Consider the following 18,785-nt stretch of genomic DNA (forward strand, 5'->3'; position numbering starts at 1 on the left):
ATTAAAAAAATATTTAAAAAATTATTAATTAGGTAAAGTGAAATAATTAAATTTAATGGCCTTATTTAAATATTTTTAATTTTATTATTTAATTTGATTTATTTAATTTATAATTATTTTTCAAAAAATGAAAAAAATTAATTTAAATTAATTAATTTAATAAATAATATTTTTTTTTATTTTTCGAAAAAAATATGGTAAAATTTGTGTTAAATTGATCAATTTTTTTTTTAAAATTTAAAAAAAATTATTTATAAAATATTATTTTAATAATTATTAAATTTTAAAAAAATAATTATTTATTTAAATTGAAATTAAAAAAAAAATTAATTAAATTAAATTAAATTATAAATCATCATTTAAAAAAAAAATATTTATTTTATCAAATTTCATGTCAAAAAAATTGCCCAAATTTTATATGAATTTTTTTAATAAAAAAATCACGAAACAACTTCAAACCCTTCTCCATCTTAAAAATTACCTTCACGAATAACTCTTAAAAGATTTGCATATCAATACTTGTTTGTCACTCAACTCGCTCAATCCCATGTTCCGTTACTCGACAATAACAAGAAAGACACGCATGACTTACTTATCGCCCGAACGTTTCATTCAAAGGAGTTTCCGGCTCCGTTTTTTTTGCACCTTACTTTATTTTCCGTTCATTCAATTTTTTTCGTTACACAAACACCCAATTTACAGGGATTTTCGTCAATAACCGCATTAAAAAAAAATGACAAAATTTTTTTTTTAGACAAACACAATTTTCGTAATTTTTCATTATTCACCTTTTTTTCTCGCTTTTTGCTGCTACACTCCTGCTACCAATTTATTGTTGTTGTTGTTGGCCTTTTTATTGTTATTTTTTATTACACACACATTAAATCCAATTAAATTTCCCCAGATGTGTGCCGTTAGTGGCGTGTGGACAGATGGCAAGGTTTTGCTTTCACAGGTAGCGAAAAAAATCCCCTTTTTTTCGGCTCTCCTTTAATAATATAATAATAATAATAAATAAAAATGGCAGCAATTTCAGGTGATTTTTTTTTCGGTCACTTTCACTGCGGCGTTTTTAATTCCTGAATTTTATTTTGCGTGTATTTTGATTGTTATTTTTTGATTTTGATTTTTTGACGCACTTTTTTCTCACTTTTCGAGCAATTTTTCGCTCTCTCTCTTAATTATTTCAACATTAATTTGACACAAAACATTTTTTCTTTATTTTTTTAGCTTCTAATATATTTATGTGTTGTGTAGGTATAAAAAAAATCGTGGAAATGGTTTTTCCTTGTTTGCTCTTTTTTCTGCGTTTTGCTTCGTTCGCTGATAATTTTTTCATGTCATTTTTTTTTTTTGTTGGAGCAAAGTAAGAAGAAGACGTAAATTTCTTTATCGGTAAATAAAATATGCAGCAGATTCACTCAAATTTATTTTTCCGAAATGATTTTTTTGCTCGCTATTATTTTTTTCCTTTTTCATTCATTCCGAAATTCCGTGTAATATACAAAAATATCTGCGAGTACGGGCGTTACGAGACGATAAAAGAAAGAAAAAGTGTAGATGCGCGCACGGAAAATCGCGTTCGTACGTTCGTGTGTGTGCTCTGTATGACGCAGTGTGAAGTAGTAGTAGGCAGACGACGCACGTTCGGAAAAACAACGGAACGATTTAGACACCGTCAAATTCACTGCTCAACTAAAATGCTTTTCGTGCATTCTGTGGATGGTCTGCGAAAAGTTTCCAGTTCCAGTGTTGTGTGGGTGTGCGTAGCTGTGGTGAATTTTCCATTTTTCCGCTGTATTGGTGACTGGAAAATGCAAATGGAATTTTTGTTCAGGGGCGGAATTAGGAGAATTGTTTTTTTTGTCGGTTATTTAAAAACTTGAAAATTTAGATTTTTTTTGTTTCGTGCTTATCTGAGCCTTATTTCATGCAACAAATTTCGAAGAAAATTTTTCTTCTTTTTGATTGAGTTGAAAGTTCAAATTTTTCTCAGTTGTTTTAAGAGATTGCATTCGAGTAAATTTTTCTTACAGGAGCCATGATGTTAGATGTTAGCAAAAAAAAAAATTGATGAAAAAAAATTTAAGTCAAAATCCTCTTATTATGAGGGCTCACATACCGAATTTTCAAAATTTTTTCAACTTTTGTAGATCACGGTTCTCCAGCTCAAATTGAAGGTTTTGGCATTAGAAACAACTTTTGTTTTGGACTTTTTCTTAATTTTGCGTTTTCGATGTACAGGAGCCATTTAAAGATGTTAGCAAAAAAAAATTGATGAAAAAAAATTTAAGTTTGGAAAATTTGAGTTTGCCTAAAATTTAATAAATATTCATTCTAAAGTTGATTTCTGTTCATATTGGGTCGATATTTGACGAAACAAAAAAATCAGAGTTTGGAGGTTCAAACTCTGATTTTTTTTGCAAGTCATTTTTTGATCACTTTTAAGCCTAAAATTGAATAAATATTCATTCTAAAGTTGATTTCTGTTCATATTGGGTCGATATTTGACGAAACAAAAAAATCAGAGTTTGGAGGTTTTGATTTTTTTTAAAGCAAGTCATTTTTTGACCACTTTTTTAAGCCTAAAATTGAATAAATATTCATTCTAAAGTTGATTTCTGTTCATATTGGGTCGATATTTGACGAAACAAAAAAATCAGAGTTTGGAGGTTCAAACTCTGATTTTTTTTTGACCAGTTTTAAGCCTAAAATTGAATAAATATTCATTCTAAAGTTGATTTCTGTTCATATTGGGTCGATATTTGACGAAACAAAAAAATCAGAGTTTGGAGGTTCAAACTCTGATTTTTTTTTCAAGTCATTTTTTGACCAGTTTTAAGCCTAAAATTGAATAAATATTCATTCTAAAGTTGATTTCTGTTCATATTGGGTCGATATTTGACGAAACAAAAAAATCAGAGTTTTTAGGTTCAAACTCTGATTTTTTTTTCAAGTCATTTTTTGATCAGTTTTAAGCCTAAAATTGAATAAATATTCATTCTAAAGTTGATTTCTGTTCATATTGGGTCGATATTTGACGAAACAAAAAAATCAGAGTTTGGAGGTTCAAACTCTGATTTTTTTTTCAAGTCATTTTTTGACCAGTTTTAAGCCTAAAATTGAATAAATATTCATTCTAAAGTTGATTTCTGTTCATATTGGGTCGATATTTGACGAAACAAAAAAATCAGAGTTTGGAGGTTCAAACTCTGATTTTTTTTGCAAGTCATTTTTTGATCACTTTTAAGCCTAAAATTGAATAAATATTCATTCTAAAGTTGATTTCTGTTCATATTGGGTCGATATTTGACGAAACAAAAAAATCAGAGTTTGGAGGTTCAAACTCTGATTTTTTTTTCAAGTCATTTTTTGATCACTTTTAAGCCTAAAATTGAATAAATATTCATTCTAAAGTTGATTTCTGTTCATATTGGGTCGATATTTGACGAAACAAAAAAATCAGAGTTTGGAGGTTCAAACTCTGATTTTTTTTGCAAGTCATTTTTTGATCACTTATAAGCCTAAAATTGAATAAATATTCATTCTAAAGTTGATTTCTGTTCATATTGGGTCGATATTTGACGAAACAAAAAAATCAGAGTTTGGAGGTTCAAACTCTGATTTTTTTTTCAAGTCATTTTTTGACCAGTTTTAAGCCTAAAATTGAATAAATATTCATTCTAAAGATGATTTCTGTTCATATTGGGTCGATATTTGACGAAACAAAAAAATCAGAGTTTGGAGGTTCAATGAAAAAAAAAATTTAAGTCAAAATCCTCTTATTATGAGGGCTCACATACCGATTTTTCAAAATTTTTTCAACTTTTGTAGATCACGGTTCTCCAAAAAAAATTGAAAAAATTTGAAAAAAATTTTCAACCTAAATTTGATAAATTTTATAGCTGGAAGTGAATATTAAGTCTTTTCTTACATAATTTTTTGATAAATTTTGCTCCATAACGCATCCCTTAAAGGATCAATCTGACCCGTTTTTCGCCCATAGGGTTGAATGTTCGAATTTTTCTCAGTTGTCTTAAGAGATACAGCCTCCGAGTAAATTTTTCTTAAAAAAGTAATAAAAATACAAGAAAATGGCGGTTGAATGAATAAAATCGGACTTTCGTGAAAAAAATTTGACAACAAAACACCTGAACTACTTTCCAATATGGGGCAAGAATTTTCTCATATTTCTTTAAAAACAACCAGAATTTAGCCCGAAATTCCACAAATAAACAATTTTAATGAATGAATGAAATGTTTATTCCGACAACACAAATAATAATTAATTTATTAATAAACATTCAATCGGATCTAAAGATAAACGTTCATTACTTGGGCATTATGTGCACATGCCGCATTTATTTGTTGTTGTTGCTGCTGTGTTTATATCGCATTAGATACGGACATGAATTGAATACAAATTTTACATGGAAACAATTGTTGCCTGTTTGTTCGTTGGCAGCGTGCGAAATATTCAAATTTTATGAAAACTTCTTTTTGTCAAGAAAAAAAAAAAATAAAAAATTGCATAAAAATGAATAAAATATGAGAAAAATGCAATTTCTGTGACTTTTGGATGTTTGTTGTTCAGAAAATTACGCTCGAAATTGACAACTGGCTATAAAAAAATCATCATTTCCTCGAACGATAATCGGTTTTTCTTCCTTGAAGCGCAGCCAAGAGACATAAAAAATGCATGCAAAGCCAGTTACATGCATTTATTGCAAGCTAATGTGGTTTTTGACTTGACGTTACAAATACAGCGACTGACTGACATCTCGTTCCGACTTTTTGCATAGTTTTCCAGTTTTAGTTTGATTGTTGTTTGTTGCTCCGTTCGACGAGTCGCATGCATGTAAATTGTTGTAATTTTCCAGGCCACCTTTTGTGTTCCGTTGTGTGCGTTTTTGTAGACGAAACAAAAGATGGGAGGGGGGAGAAAACAGGAAAATTGCGTGTGTGGGAATCGCTGCCGGAATTTTTCGGATTTTCTGCGAGTGTGTGAGTGCGAATGTTTACCAAGTGTTGGATTTTGCGCAAAACGGAGAACGTCGCCGTGGTAACATTTGTGACTTCAGTAGAGAGGGTCGAAATGAGAAATTATGACGAAATCTGAATGTTTTTTAGGAATTTTGTTTTTTTTTTTATCTGTGTGAAGTCTTCTTATAATTTTTTTTAAATTCTTAAAATTGAACAATGTGGAAAAATTTAATAATTTCATGCGTTAATGCCATTTTTGTTAATATTTTGAATTAAATTTAGATTAATTTTTTTCGTTTAATTAAATTAAAAATAATTTAAATTTTTTTTAATAAAATAATTCAGAAATATGTCAAGTCAAAAATTTTTTGACACTTTTTGATTAAAAAGAATAAAAAATTAAAGTTTTTATAAAAAATGTCCAATAAATTTCAAGTCTATTCAAAACGAAATTTATATTTATAAATATTTAAATTTAAAAAATTATATTTTATTCATAAATTTTCTATTTTTTGGAAAAAAAGATTTGAATTAATTGTTTAAAGAGCAAAATGAATTATTAGTAAAAACAAAATCAAAAACTGTGTCAAAGCAATTTTTGTCAAATCTTGCTTCAAATGGATAAAAATTTGTCAGAGGGCTCTAATTTATCATTTTTAATCATTTTATGACTCAAAACTGCTAAAAAATTGAAACTGAAAAAAAAAATTTCCTTTGACATAGTTTTGTTTTGAAAACTAAATCAAGAGCAAAAAAACTGTGTCAAAAACTGTGTCAAAGCGATTTTTGTCAAATCTTGCTCCAAATGGATAAAAATTTGTCAGAGGCCTCTAATTTATCATTTTTAATCATTTTATAACTCAAAACTGCTAAAAAATTGAAACTGAAAAAAAAATTTCCTTTGACATAGTTTTGTTTTGAAAACTAAATCAAGAGCAAAAAAACTGTGTCAAAAACTGTGTCAAAGCAATTTTGTCAAATCTTGCTCCAAATGGATAAAAATTTGTCAGAGGGCTCTAATTTATCATTTTTAATCATTTTATAACTCAAAACTGCTAAAAAATTGAAACTGAAAAAAAAAATTTCCTTTGACATAGTTTTGTTTTGAAAACTAAATCAAGAGCAAAAAAACTGTGTCAAAAACTGTGTCAAAGCAATTTTTGTCAAATCTTGCTCCAAATGGATAAAAATTTGTCAGAGGGCTCTAATTTATCATTTTTAATCATTTTATAACTCAAAACTGCTAAAAAATTGAAACTGAAAAAAAAAATTTCCTTTGACATAGTTTTGTTTTGAAAACTAAATCAAGAGCAAAAAAACTGTGTCAAAAACTGTGTCAAAGCAATTTTTGTCAAATCTTGCTCCAAATGGATAAAAATTTGTCAAAGGGCTCTAATTTATCATTTTTAATCATTTTACAAAAATTGCTCAAAACTGCTAAAAAATTTAAATCATAAAAATTTGTCAAAATTTATCATTTTGAAACTGAAAAAATTTTTTTTCTTTGACATAGTTTTGTTTTAAAAACTAAATCAAGAGCAAAAAAACTGTGTCAAAAACTGTGTCAAAGTCATTTTTGTCAAATCTTGCTCCAAATGGATAAAAATTTATCAGAGGGCTCTAATTTATCATTTTTAATCATTTTGCAACTCAAAACGAGAAATTTTTCCTTAAAATCACTTTTTATTCAATATTTTCATCTTTCGGGGCACATTTTTTCTTATGCCTCAATATTTCGATGGGAGTTTTAGGTAAGGGCTGTTTACAATTATCACAAATTTGAGCTTTTGAGGTTCCTTCACCATCATTTTTTATTTTTTTATCTTCATTGGCTTGCATTTCTTCTTGCATTTTCTTACATTCTGTTGTCAAACGAAAGAAAAAAAATCAAAAATTAATTAAAAATTTATAAAAATTTAATTTTAACATACCTTTCGAATGTTTAAGCTTTTCAATTCCTGCAACAAAATATTCATTGTGACAAATCGGACACTCCCACGCTTGACTATTACTTTCTGACATCATTTGAAGACTCCATGAAGTATCAATAATACTAAAAATAAAAGAAAAATGTCAAAAAAATTTCAAAAAATTCAAAAATTCAAAATTTTTACCATCCAATCGTTACATTTTCCGTCACGTAAACGCCTCCTTTTGTCGTATTTTCGATACAACTGAAAGAATCACTGAACGGATTTGGTGACAGCATCTCAAGCAAGTCCGTAACACTATTTCCAGGGCCCATGTAAAGCGTTTTCAAGTCTCCCGGCAGCAATCGTTTGATTGTGTAACAAATTTCGCTGTTCATATAAGTCACGAGATCTTGTTCCAGCTCGAATTCCAATTTTTCGAGTAAATTTCCCTCTTTTTTCTTCGTTTCGTTGTCCAGCGACGTATTTTCGACTATTTCTAATTTTTCGCTGAGCAATTTGGACCACGTGGCACGCACTTTTAGCGCTTTCGAGAGTAAAATTAGGCCAGAATCGGGCGATGGGAACTCCAATAAGAGCCAAGTGTCGCAAATAACACGCGAACAAGTGAGATTCGCGTCAATTACGTGCGAGAAAAGAAGAAGGGTTTGAGCTGCCGGCATCCGAAAAGTGCTCATGAGATAAGGTTTGGTTGTTTCGAGCAACGTTACGTAGCACAAAAGTTGATGTTTCGCACTTAGGGGCATTTTCGACTGAAATGACTCCGTTTTTTCCTCAATTTCGTCCGCTGTGAGTTGCAAAATTTGCGAATTGTTCCCGAAATACGACATGGGATGCAGGCAAGTGTAAGGTTTCGTTTTTGTATGAAAAAATTGCTCATTCACGGATTTCAAGTGATTAAATTCGTCCGCGATCGCTACTTGCGGATACAATCCACTCGTGAGAATCACTTTAATTGTCATCAAATCGCGATAATCGCACGCCGTCGAGCCCGAAAGTAAATTTTGCATCCGCGAAGCATCGTGACTCATTCGCATTTCGACGTCTCGGATGTCAAGTGTGCCCCGATCGTCTTCCTCCTCCTCGTTTCGGTCAACTTCAAAGGCATCATGACGCAATAACTTCTTTTTTCGAGGTGCTTCCATCTTGTGAGCTCGCTTAAGTTGCTTCAATTGACGCATTTCGCCGTTACGAATGGCTCGTTCAGCACTCGAAAGCTCCTTTTTCTCCATCATTTCGATTAAGCCGCAATCTTTTAGCAAATCTTCGAATTGCCGACGTAATTTGGTGATTTCGTAAAAACGTTGCTCTTCGATCCCGCGTTTGCGACACCAGTTTTTGGAATTTTCGCGGGTTTTGTGTTGGAAATAGTCTTGTTTGAGTTCGAGCCATTCGCGGTAGGCGTTAAGTAGGGTGATTGGATCGCCGTGATCTGACTCGAGGGATTTGCGGGCTTCCTGTAGATGAAAAAAAATGTTTAATTTTTGATTTTTTTAAAGAAATTTTGAAATGAAAAGTATTAACTCTAAAAATATAAAAAAATTAAAAAAAATTGAATATAATTTAAAAATTAAAATTGAAAAAAAAATAAATTAAGTATTGATAAAATTAAATAAAAAAATAAATTTAATTCATAAATAAAAATAAATAAAAAATAAATTAAAAATAAAAAAAATAGAATTTTGGTTGATATTAAACTTTTTAATTTTTTTTTATATTTTGCTTATAAAATAAAAAAAAAAAAAAATAAATAAATAAAATAAAAATAAAAAAAATAAATAGAATAATATTTTTTCTTGTTCGAATATTAAAATTTTATAAAGAATTTTGTTTTAAAATTGTATTAAAAAAAGTTAAAATTTATTTAAAATAAGAAGTTTTTATTATTTTTCTTTTGATTTTATCAAAATTCAGTTTCAGACTAATTAAGTTGAAAACTTAAGTTAAAACAAAATTTTTTAATTAGGTATTTAAAATGTTTTTAAAAGCTTATTTAACGATCGACTTTTTGACTTTTTCACTTTTTTGTAATTCGAATATAAAAAATTTCTTTGGAAAATTTAGTAAAAATTACTTTTATTTTACTTTAAATAAAATTTAAATTACTTTAAAATTAAAAAAATAAAAATAAAAATAAAAATAAAAATAAAAATAAAAATAAAAATAAAAATAAAAATAAAAATAAAAATAAAAATAAAAATAAAAATAAAAATAAAAATAAAAATAAAATAAAAATAAAATAAAAATAAAAATAAAAATAAAAATAAAAATAAAAATGAAAATGAAAATGAAAATAAAAATAAAAATCAAAAAAATAAAATAAAAAAACAAAATTTTTTAATTAGGTATTTAAAATGTTTTTAAAAGCTTATTTAACGATCGACTTTTCGACTTTTTCACTTTTTTGTTATTCGAATATTCATTCTAAAAAAATTTGTAAAAAAAAATCAATTTTCAAAAAATTTTTTTGAAAGCCTAAATTTAAAAATATTCATTCTAAAGTTTTTCTGTTCAATTGATCGAAAACATTCAGATTTGGAGGTTCAAATCTGAATTTTTTTGCAAGTCAGTTTTTGATAAAATGATTCCATAAAATCTCCATGATTTTTAAATTTTAAAAAAATTTATATTTGGGGCAAATTAAATAACACACACACACACAGACGACATTTAATTTTATATTTTTTAAATTTTTAATAATTAATTAATATTTTTTTTATATTTTTTTATTAAATAAAAAATTAAAATAAATAAAAAAAAAAATTGAAAAAAAAAATTTTTTTTTTTCAAAAAATTGGAATTTAATAAACTTTTCGCTGTCTAAATTATTTTTGAATCATCTAATACATTTTTTTAATTTTTTTTTAGATTTTTTTTAATTTTTAAAAATTTTATTTTAATAAAAAAAATAATTTTTCCCGTAAAATAAATAAAAAACTCACCTCACACTCCTTATCGCGATAAGCCCTTGTCGTAAATGGCGACTGAATACTCAACGCAGCACACAGAGTCAGAACCGGTTGTAATTGTCGAAAAACACATCCAACCATCAACATCTTCCCAATGGTAATATCAACCGGAATTCTCGCCAATGCTTTTCCCAACGGCGTCAATTTCTCATCAGCTGTCAGCGCATCAATTTGTTTCAACGCCAGTATCGCATTTTCCATATTTTCCGATGGGGGCGGCTCAATAAAGGGAAAAAGTCGCGCATTCGGAAGTCCCATCGAGATCATTTGCAGCAACACCGATTCAAGGGGAACTTTTTGAATTTCCGCCGTCGTAAATGGTTCGAGTTCTTCGTAATCCTTTTCGCTGTACAGGCGATAACAAACCCCGGGTCCCGTACGTCCTGCACGTCCCTTTCGTTGCTCCGCTGACGCCTTGCTGATCCAAAATTCCTTCAATCGTTGCATCTTGCATTGCGCATCGTACGACATTTCCTTCACTTTGCCCGAATCCGCGACAAATCGAATGCCATCGATGGTAATTGACGTTTCCGCGATATTTGTCGCAATAATGCACTTTCGCACGCCATCCGGGCAGTAATCGAAGACCTTATCTTGCTCGGCAATCGCTAATTGGCTGTGCAACGGCAAAATTATCCAGTTTTTATTTTTTTCCGCATAGGCTTTGGCTGCCTCCTCAACTGTCGTGATCTCGTTCAAGCCACTGAGGAAGATCAAAAGGTCTCCTTTCTCCTCTTTCGGGTATTTTTGGTCAATTAGCGACATGATACTGATGTATGGCTGCGGATCGATGCGAGAACTTCGTTTGCTGCCGACATCTTTGAACACGGGCATGTAATGAAGCTTGATCGGGTAAAGTCTTCCAGGCACTTCGATCACATGAGCTTGTTCTTCGGCGAAATAATCGCTAAAAAGTTTCAAATTTATCGTCGCCGACATCAAAACGAGCTTCAAATCGGGGCGAGCTCGTAACAAACATTTACAAATCCCCAGAAGAAAGTCTCCGAATAAATTTCTTTCGTGCACTTCGTCGAGAATTAACACGGAATATTGCTCCAAGTTCTCCTCGACTGACAATTGGCGCAGCAAAAGTCCCTCCGTGATGAAAAGAATTTTTGTTTTGACATTTTTGTTGCGTTCGAACCGGATTTGGTACCCGACGACGTTGTCATATTCACAGAGCATCTCATGAGCGACTCGTTTCGAGAGCGCGATGCATGCCAAACGCCGCGGTTGGGTCAAAGCAATCTTATCGAAGCCTCCTTGGACCAAATATTGCGGAACTTGCGTCGATTTGCCGCATCCCGTGTCTCCAGCTAAGATCACAACCTGTTTCGATCGCACTGCGGCAACAATTTCCTCTCTGTGAGCCGCTACGGGTAAGTTTCGTTGAGCTTTTCGCAATTTTTTTAATTTATTAAATTTTTCCTTTTGACGGAAGTCCATGTAATGCGTGAGAATTCCCAAAAATTGCTTAATTTTCAACTCGGTTAAGTGATGTCGTCTTTCTGATTGCGGCAATCTCGCGAAAAGCTCGTCAAAGGGCGTCGTAAAGTACAAACTGATGCTGTGAACTTTGTCATAAGTCGATGGAATGTCCTCAGAAGAACTTTTTTCTGGATCTTTTGGTATTGGAAGAAGACATTGACCAGATTTTTTTAATAAATTCTCGTATTTTCGCACAAAAAGCCAAAAATCATCGACGTCATCGACTAAAGATTCGCGATAATAGTTGCCCAGGAGGATCCGGTTCAGCTCGTATTTGTAGTTGAGGAAGGAGAATTCGAGTAAATTTGTTTCCTCGCGAGATGGAGACTCGTCACGGTGGTTTTTGGAACGACTTGAGGATTCGCCGTCTCTGTAACGATTGTAGTTGTCGTATTTTTTGTCTCTTCGTGATGATGGTGAGCGGGAACGACTTCGTTTGTGATGTTTTTTGTGCTTTTTGTGACGATCACTCATTTTTTTGGTCAATTCTTCAATGAAAATTCTGTATTTAAGATTTTAAGACCGGCTTAAGTTGTTAAAATAATTTTTGTTTGTTTTTATTTGTGACGTGAGTAACTGAATTTTTATTTTTTAAGCAATCCAAGTCACTGACATCAGGCGCATTTCGTGAAAATTAATTAAAAATTCGGAAAATTTTATTTTTGAGAGAAAAATTATTGAAATTTGTAGAATTTTAAGTCGAAAGTATTTAAATTGAAAATTTTTTGATTTTTTGTTGAAAATTGGTTGTAAAAATATTATTTTCTTTAATAAATATTCAAAATTTTAAAATATTTTGACACTTTTTGGGAGATAGAATTTTTTTTTTAATTTTAATTTTTTTCTTAATTTTTTTTCTGATAAACTTCAGTAACAATTTTATTTATTGTTTTTAGGCCGCTCCAAATTTATTTCGAACTTTTTGTCCCAAAAACTTTTTTTCAAAATGGGGGGGGGCATCAAAAAAAAAAAAATTGAAATACTTTTTCATACAAAATGACAAATATTCATAAATTTTTGACCGATGATTAATATTTTCGTTGTTTTTAAAGTATCTTCATTGATAATTTCTTATTTAAAATTGATTTCAGAGCAATTCAACTAAAAAATTGAAAAATAATTTTTCACAAAAAAAAATTGAAAAAAATTTTGAAAACATCAGTTCACTGATTTTTGAAAAAATATTTTTAGAGAAGGAAATTCTTTATAATATATCATTTTCAATGCAAAAAGCTAAAAAAAATTTTTTTTTTTTTTTGAAAATTTCTTGTAAAATCATGAAAATATGCCAAAAAACGGCCATTTTTGATGAAATTTTTAACTTTTTTTTTTTATTTTGTCCCATTGGATTTTCGACTTTTAAAATGGGGCATCGGACTTTATTTTTGATTTTCATTTGGAGCGGCCTTATTTATTTTTAAAAAAAATATTTAGACCAAAAATTGCTTATTTTTGGATAAATTTTGCAAAATTTAATTTTTAAATTTTTAATTTAAAGAAAAAATAATTTTTTTAAACTTTTTTAATTTTTTTTTTCAATTTTTAAAAAAGTAAAAATTAAAAAAAAATTAATTTTAAAAATTTTATAAAAATTTAAAAAAAAATAATTAAGATATGATAATAATTTAATGAATGTCCAACTTTTTCAAATAAAAAAAATAAATAAATAAATAAAAGTAAATAAATAAAATTAAAAATTAATTGAAAAAAAATTGTAAATTTTTTCTCACGTTTTTCAAAATTAAAAAAATATATATTTATTTTAAAAATATAAAAAAATATACTAAAAATATAAGTTTTGGCTTTAATTTTTTTTTAAATTTCACATGAATTTTTGCAACTTTTTTTTTAAATTAATTTAATTTTTCAAAATTTTTAGATTGATATTTTTTTTATAAATTTTTTTTTATTTTTTAGGCCGCTCCAAATGAAAATCAAAAATAAAGTCCAAAATTTTTGAAAATAAAATGGGGGGGGGCAAAATAAAAAAAAAATTTGAAATACTTATTTTCATACAAAATGACAAAATTTGAGCAATTTTTGATCGTTGATCAACATTTTTGTTGTTTTTTAATAATCTTCTTTGAAACCTTCAAATTAAAAAATTGATTTGAGATCATTTTAAGTTAAAAATTGAAAAATTAAAATTTCATAAAAACTAACTGTCAAAAAAATTTGAAAAAAAATTCAGTAATTTTATGAAAAATTATTTTAGAGAAGAAAATTCAAGTTAAAATGTGATTTTCAAAACAAAAAAATTTTCCATTTTGTGTAAAAAAATATTTAATTTTTTTCCAAACAATTCAAAAAAATTTTTTTTTTTTTCAAAAAATAAAAAAATAAACTCGTAAAATTTTCATAAAAATTGAAGATTTTTATTAATTACAATTTTCATAATTTGCACGAAATTTAACAATAATTCTTTTAAAAAATTTTTTTTTAAATATTCCGATATTTAAACATAAACTTCCTCACACTTTTACTCAACGTGACGCCCATCTCACTTTCATGCCTTGCAACATGATTCCTAAATTGCCATCGATCCGCGAAACCTTCTTGACAAATTTCGCACTCAAACGGCTTATCTTCCGTGTGACTTTTGATCCAATGTGCTCTTTTTTCCACTCTCGTCTTAAATCCCTGTCCGCACTCGCATTTATAGGGTCTCTCTCCCGTATGATTCATCTCGTGTCGCTGCTTGTGCTTCTCATTAACGAATCTCTTGCCACAAAATCCGCACGGAACCTTCAAGGCGTCATTTATGTGATTTTTCTTGTGATTCTCGAGATATTTCTGCTTCGTTGTGACAAAATCGCACGACTGACACCCAAATTTGGGTTTTAATTCATCCGGAACATGAACTGAGTAAACGTGATTTTTCAAGTAACATTCGAGTTTGAAGGTTTTTGGGCATTTTTCACACGCAAAAGGTCGTTCGTCGGTATGCACGAGCGCTTTGTGTTTGTTCATGTCACTTTCTTGCACGAATTTCCGCGAACAAATCTCACAAATGTAGTTCGCCCGGTCGAAATGCTTCGATAAAATGTGAACTTTGATGCGTTCCTTGTTGACAAATCGCTTTTCGCAGTGATGACAAGCGAAGGGTTTGGGATTTTCGTGTTTCAAAAGATGCTCGTCTAAGTCATTTTTGGATCGGAGTTGCTTTCCGCAGAGTTCACATTGCAACATGATGCCCAAATGTTCCGTTCTGATGTGATCTTTGACCACGTACCACGTTGAATAGCATTTTCCGCAGTGTCGGCACGTCGGTTTGCCAATGCGGGGCATTTCCGGGTCGCAATATCGTCGATGCGTCGCCAAAGCTTGAGCATTTTTGAAGAGCGCCTGACAAAAAGGACACTTTAAGTCGTTTTTTTCGTCATTTTTGTCTTTTTCGATCCCGTGATCCTCGATTAAGTGCTCTTCCAGCTGCGAATCGCCATGAAATCGTCTCGGCGGCGTACACAAAGTGCAACTTCGTCGCGTACTTCGATCGATATTGTGCTTTTGACGCATGTGTTTGATCAAATCGAAGTGATTCGTGAAACTTTTGGAGCATTTTTCGCATTTGTGACGGATGTTTTCGTGTTTGTACGAGACATGTGCCAATAATTTGCTTCGCGAGATGAACGCTTGACCGCATTCGTCGCATTTGTGACGCGGATTGAGGTTGTGCGTGACTTGCATATGAACTTTGAACTGATAATGCGAGTCGAAGGTCTTCTGGCAGTCGTCACAAGTCGTGTTCATGTGCTCGGTGCTGCAATATCGCTTGTGCGTGCTCAGCGAAAGTTTATTTTTGAAGGATTTTCGGCAAATTTCGCATACAAAATCGCTGGAAATGGAGTCAGGAACGGGTTTTTCTTCAATTTTTGAATTTTTTATCCTTTTAACGGGTGAATTTTTACTAATTTTTCGCTTTTTTGTACTTTTAGGTGAAGAAATTGGCGAACTTGGATCTTCATCGGTGCTCGTGTCATGCGAAACGATCTCCGGAAGGACACTGACGTCAATTGTTTCGAGTTTAGGCTCTGGATCAGCTTCAATTTTGACATCAACAGCTTCCTTTTCGTCATTTAACTCAGAAATCTCGTTTGGAGTGTAAAAATTTATGATGAGACTCGTATTGCATTGAGGACAACAAACTTCAGTGACGTCTTTTGAACTAATTTCAACTTTTGAATACCGATTTTCATCACAAATCGGGTAAAATTTTTGCAAATTTCCGTTTTGACTGATTTCTAAAGCGATATTTATCGTTTTGCAGCTCATTTTGAGCATCAAATCCTTATCAAAAATTATTTTTTGCCGATATCAACAAGAAACAGCTGATTTTGACAGTTGTTTGAGTCTCGGGAACACGAATTTAATTGGAAACTCTTGTTGGTAAACAAATAATTTGATCAAAAAATGGACAAGGAACAACTAATTTTGGTAATTCAAACGGAATTTCATCAAAAAAGAGATTTAGTGGATATAAATATCTCGTGGGAAACGTTTAAAAATGTAAAATTTGAAGAAAATAATTTTTATTCGACGTCTTGTCCTCATTGTGATGAAACTTTTGGGCTGAATATCCTTGTGAAGTTGAAAAATGACGAGATGAAAGACACTTTAGAGCAGTTAGAAACGGAATTTCTGAATGAAGAAACGTTGGAAGAGGAAGAATTTCAAGCTTTAGAGCCTTCAATGACGTTCAATGAGTCAAATGATGAAATATTTGAAGAGGAAATACCTGAAAAAGAGACTGTAGAGTCCAATTCAGAAGGAATTTTCGAGTGTAAAATCTGTAAAACGGTAAAAAATTTAATTTATTTTTAAATTTCAATGAAAATTAATCAAAAATTTATTTTTTAGAAATTAAATTCTTCATATATGTTTCGGATGCATAAAAATATCCACACAGACAAATTTAAATGTGATATCTGTGATATGAGATTTATCAAAAGAGAGGTTCTGAAGAGACATTTGAAGATGAAACACTCAATGAACGACTCAAAAGTGCTTGAAAATAAAAAAATTGAAGAAAAATTAATTTCAGAATTAGAATCGGAAATCGTTACAGAAGAAAATGAAGAGAAAAAAATGATGGAAAAAGTGATTGAGGAGCCAAATCGAGTAGAATTAGTTGAAAAAGTTACAGAAATTTCAATTTTAAAAAATTTTAGTGAAGAGTTCGAGCCAAAAATATCTCACACTGTTCATTATGATGCCAAAGATTTTCCGTTTCAATGCGAAATTTGCTTTGAGGTACTTGAAAATTTTAATTTTAATAAAAATTATTTAATTTTTTTTTACTATAATTTTATTTTAAAATAATTTAATTTATTTTTTATTAAAAAAATTATTTTAATATTTTTTGTTAAAAAATTATTTTAATTTATTTTCTATTTAAAAAATTATTTTAATATTTTTTAAAAAAATTATTTCAATATTTTTTATTAAAAAATTATTTTAATATTTTTTATTAAAAAATTATTTTAATTTATTTTCTATTAAAAAAATTATTTTAATATTTTTTTTAAAAAATTATTTTAATATTTTTTATTAAAAAATTTTTTTAATTTATTTTCTATTTAAAAAATTATTTTAATATTTTTTTAAAAAATTATTTCAATATTTTTTATTAAAAAATTATTTTAATATTTTTTCTTAAAAATTTATTTTAATATTTTTTTATTAAAAAATTATTTTAATATTTTTTGTTAAAAAATTATTTTAATATTTTTTGTTAAAAAATTATTTTAATATTTTTTTTTTAAATTATTTTAAATTTTTATTAAAAAATAATTTTTCGTCTCAAAGAGTTGAAAATATAAAAAAAAATTAAAATTTTATTTATTTAAAAAATACTTTAAAAATTACAAAAAATGTTCATTTTAAAGAATAATTTTAAAAAATTTTAATTTTATAAGAAAAAGTAGTTCAAAATATTTTTATTAATTTTAATATTTTTTTTTCTTTTCAGAGATTCAATTCTTACTTCACATTTCGCATTCACAAGAACATCCATACCGATAAATTCAAATGTCTCGTCTGTGATACTCGTTTCATCAAAGGAGAACGTCTCCGAAAGCATTTGTTAATGAAACATACCAAAGAAGAAATCGCCTTAGCTCAAGAAAAATCAAAAACTGACCCAAAAACTCCTTCAGAAATCGAAAAAGTCCTTCCCGAACATGGAACTTTGTGCGCTACGTGCGGCAAAAATTTCCCAACTACAACTGCGTACTTCGCTCACACTCAAATCGCCCACAAAAGTCTCTCCTTCGAGTGTTACTACTGCAACCGAATCCTCCATTCCCGCAAAACCTTGAAACATCACATGATCCGAACACACAGTGATAAATCTGACGCTTCACTTTTGCATCGCTGCGACTACTGCTCCGCTTCTTATCCGTTAAAACGCGATTTGGTCATTCATTTGAGGGCAAAACACGTTCCGACAGAGAAGAAATTCACGTGTGAAATTTGTCAAGAAGCGTTTATCTTCAAAAAAGAGCTGCTGGATCATCAAAAGTCGCATGAAAATGAATGTCGCGGAAGACACAAGTGCGAAATTTGCGAAAAAACGTTCAATCGGTTGTCAGCAAAAAAGGAACATGCGGCAATTCACAGCGAAGCGAGGAACTTTTTGTGCACAATTTGCGGGCAAAAGTACAAAAGAAAGTCTTATTTGGTGATTCACAAGAGAATTCACACGGGATATCGACCGTATTGTTGCAAAAAGGACAAATGTACAGCGAAATTTTATGACAGCGGATCCTTTCGACAACATAAATTGATGCATGAGAGAAAAGAAAAAGCGGAAAAACTGAGAAAAAATGTTAATGAATAAATAAAAGTTTTATTTTTTAAAAATTTGAAAGAAAAAAAAAAATTTAGTGCCGTAATTCTCATTTAATCACCTCGTAAAATTTTTGAATTGTGCATCGGGTCAAAATTTTAAAATGTGTAGTAGGGCAAAACATTAAAAAATTTGGACTGAGTGGAAATTTTTCATACTGGATTTAAGGATTTTGTAAAATTATTATAGAAAAAAAATAATTTTGGGACGAAAAAAGTAAAATATGCTATGGGAAAAAACTTAAAATGTGCACTGGGCTCAATTAAATTTTACAAAAATCTGAATTTTGGAATAATTTAAATGTTCATGATGGATTTTTTGAATAAAAATAACTTAAATTTTTTAAAAAAATTTATAAAAAATCACATGGAAAAAATTTAAATTGTGCATTGGGTCAAAATTTAAAAATTTTCTGTAGGTTGAAAAATTTTAATGTTCAAAATGTACAATGGGTCAAAAATTTTGTGTGTTAAAAGGTGTATTTGGATAAAAAAAATCTAAAATGTTATTTAGGATAAAATTTTGAAATGTGCATTAGGTTCAAAAAATGGATTTTTTTAGAAAAAT

The 18,785-nt window shown here is 29.4% G+C and overlaps 4 protein-coding genes across 4 annotated transcripts in view; 1 reads left to right on the plus strand and 3 right to left on the minus strand.

Moving 5' to 3' along the window:
• LOC134828473 (metabotropic glycine receptor) overlaps positions 1–1,617 on the minus strand; it is a 28,240-nt gene extending 26,623 nt beyond the window's left edge. The window contains exon 1 of the mRNA XM_063841452.1: positions 789–1,617. The gene's annotated coding sequence lies outside the window, so the exon portion shown is untranslated. The remainder of the gene's footprint in view (positions 1–788) is intronic.
• A 5,045-nt stretch (positions 1,618–6,662) lies between these two features.
• Positions 6,663–11,845, minus strand: LOC134828474 (probable ATP-dependent RNA helicase DHX34). Its single transcript, XM_063841453.1, has 4 exons — positions 9,857–11,845; positions 7,098–8,371; positions 6,915–7,036; positions 6,663–6,845 (listed from the first exon to the last, which is right to left on the minus strand). The coding sequence occupies exons 1-4, from the start codon at positions 11,843–11,845 to the stop codon at positions 6,667–6,669; spliced, it is 3,564 nt and encodes a 1,187-aa protein (XP_063697523.1). The 3' UTR covers positions 6,663–6,666.
• A 1,948-nt stretch (positions 11,846–13,793) lies between these two features.
• LOC134828475 (zinc finger protein 431-like) lies at positions 13,794–15,643 on the minus strand. The gene has a single exon (XM_063841454.1). It carries the CDS (start codon positions 15,641–15,643, stop codon positions 13,811–13,813), a length of 1,833 nt encoding a protein of 610 aa, XP_063697524.1. The 3' UTR covers positions 13,794–13,810.
• Positions 15,644–15,781: 138 nt separating this feature from the next.
• On the plus strand, positions 15,782–18,209 carry LOC134828476 (zinc finger protein 62 homolog). Its single transcript, XM_063841455.1, has 3 exons — positions 15,782–16,168; positions 16,229–16,621; positions 17,340–18,209. Exons 1-3 carry the CDS (start codon positions 15,782–15,784, stop codon positions 18,207–18,209), a joined length of 1,650 nt encoding a protein of 549 aa, XP_063697525.1.
• Positions 18,210–18,785: the final 576 nt, after the last annotated feature.

This window comes from Culicoides brevitarsis, chromosome 2 (genome assembly GCF_036172545.1).
Source record: "Culicoides brevitarsis isolate CSIRO-B50_1 chromosome 2, AGI_CSIRO_Cbre_v1, whole genome shotgun sequence".
In the NCBI taxonomy this organism is placed as follows: Eukaryota; Metazoa; Arthropoda; class Insecta; order Diptera; family Ceratopogonidae; genus Culicoides; species Culicoides brevitarsis.

Excerpts from the sequence above, each read along its gene's own strand:
- LOC134828474 (XM_063841453.1), bottom strand. The coding sequence starts at position 11,845 with ATGAGTGATCGTCACAAAAAGCACAAAAAACATCACAAACGAAGTCGT. Across the intron at positions 8,372-9,856 it reads ATCGCGATAAGGAGTGTGAG|GAAGCCCGCAAATCCCTCGA; the intron begins GTGAGTTTTTTA and ends TTTCATCTACAG. Across the intron at positions 6,846-6,914 it reads AAAGCTTAAACATTCGAAAG|AATGTAAGAAAATGCAAGAA; the intron begins GTATGTTAAAAT and ends GTTTGACAACAG.
- LOC134828475 (XM_063841454.1), bottom strand. The coding sequence starts at position 15,643 with ATGAGCTGCAAAACGATAAATATCGCTTTAGAAATCAGTCAAAACGGA.
- LOC134828476 (XM_063841455.1), top strand. The coding sequence starts at position 15,782 with ATGGACAAGGAACAACTAATTTTGGTAATTCAAACGGAATTTCATCAA. Across the intron at positions 16,169-16,228 it reads AGTGTAAAATCTGTAAAACG|AAATTAAATTCTTCATATAT; the intron begins GTAAAAAATTTA and ends TTTATTTTTTAG. Across the intron at positions 16,622-17,339 it reads AATGCGAAATTTGCTTTGAG|AGATTCAATTCTTACTTCAC; the intron begins GTACTTGAAAAT and ends TTTTCTTTTCAG.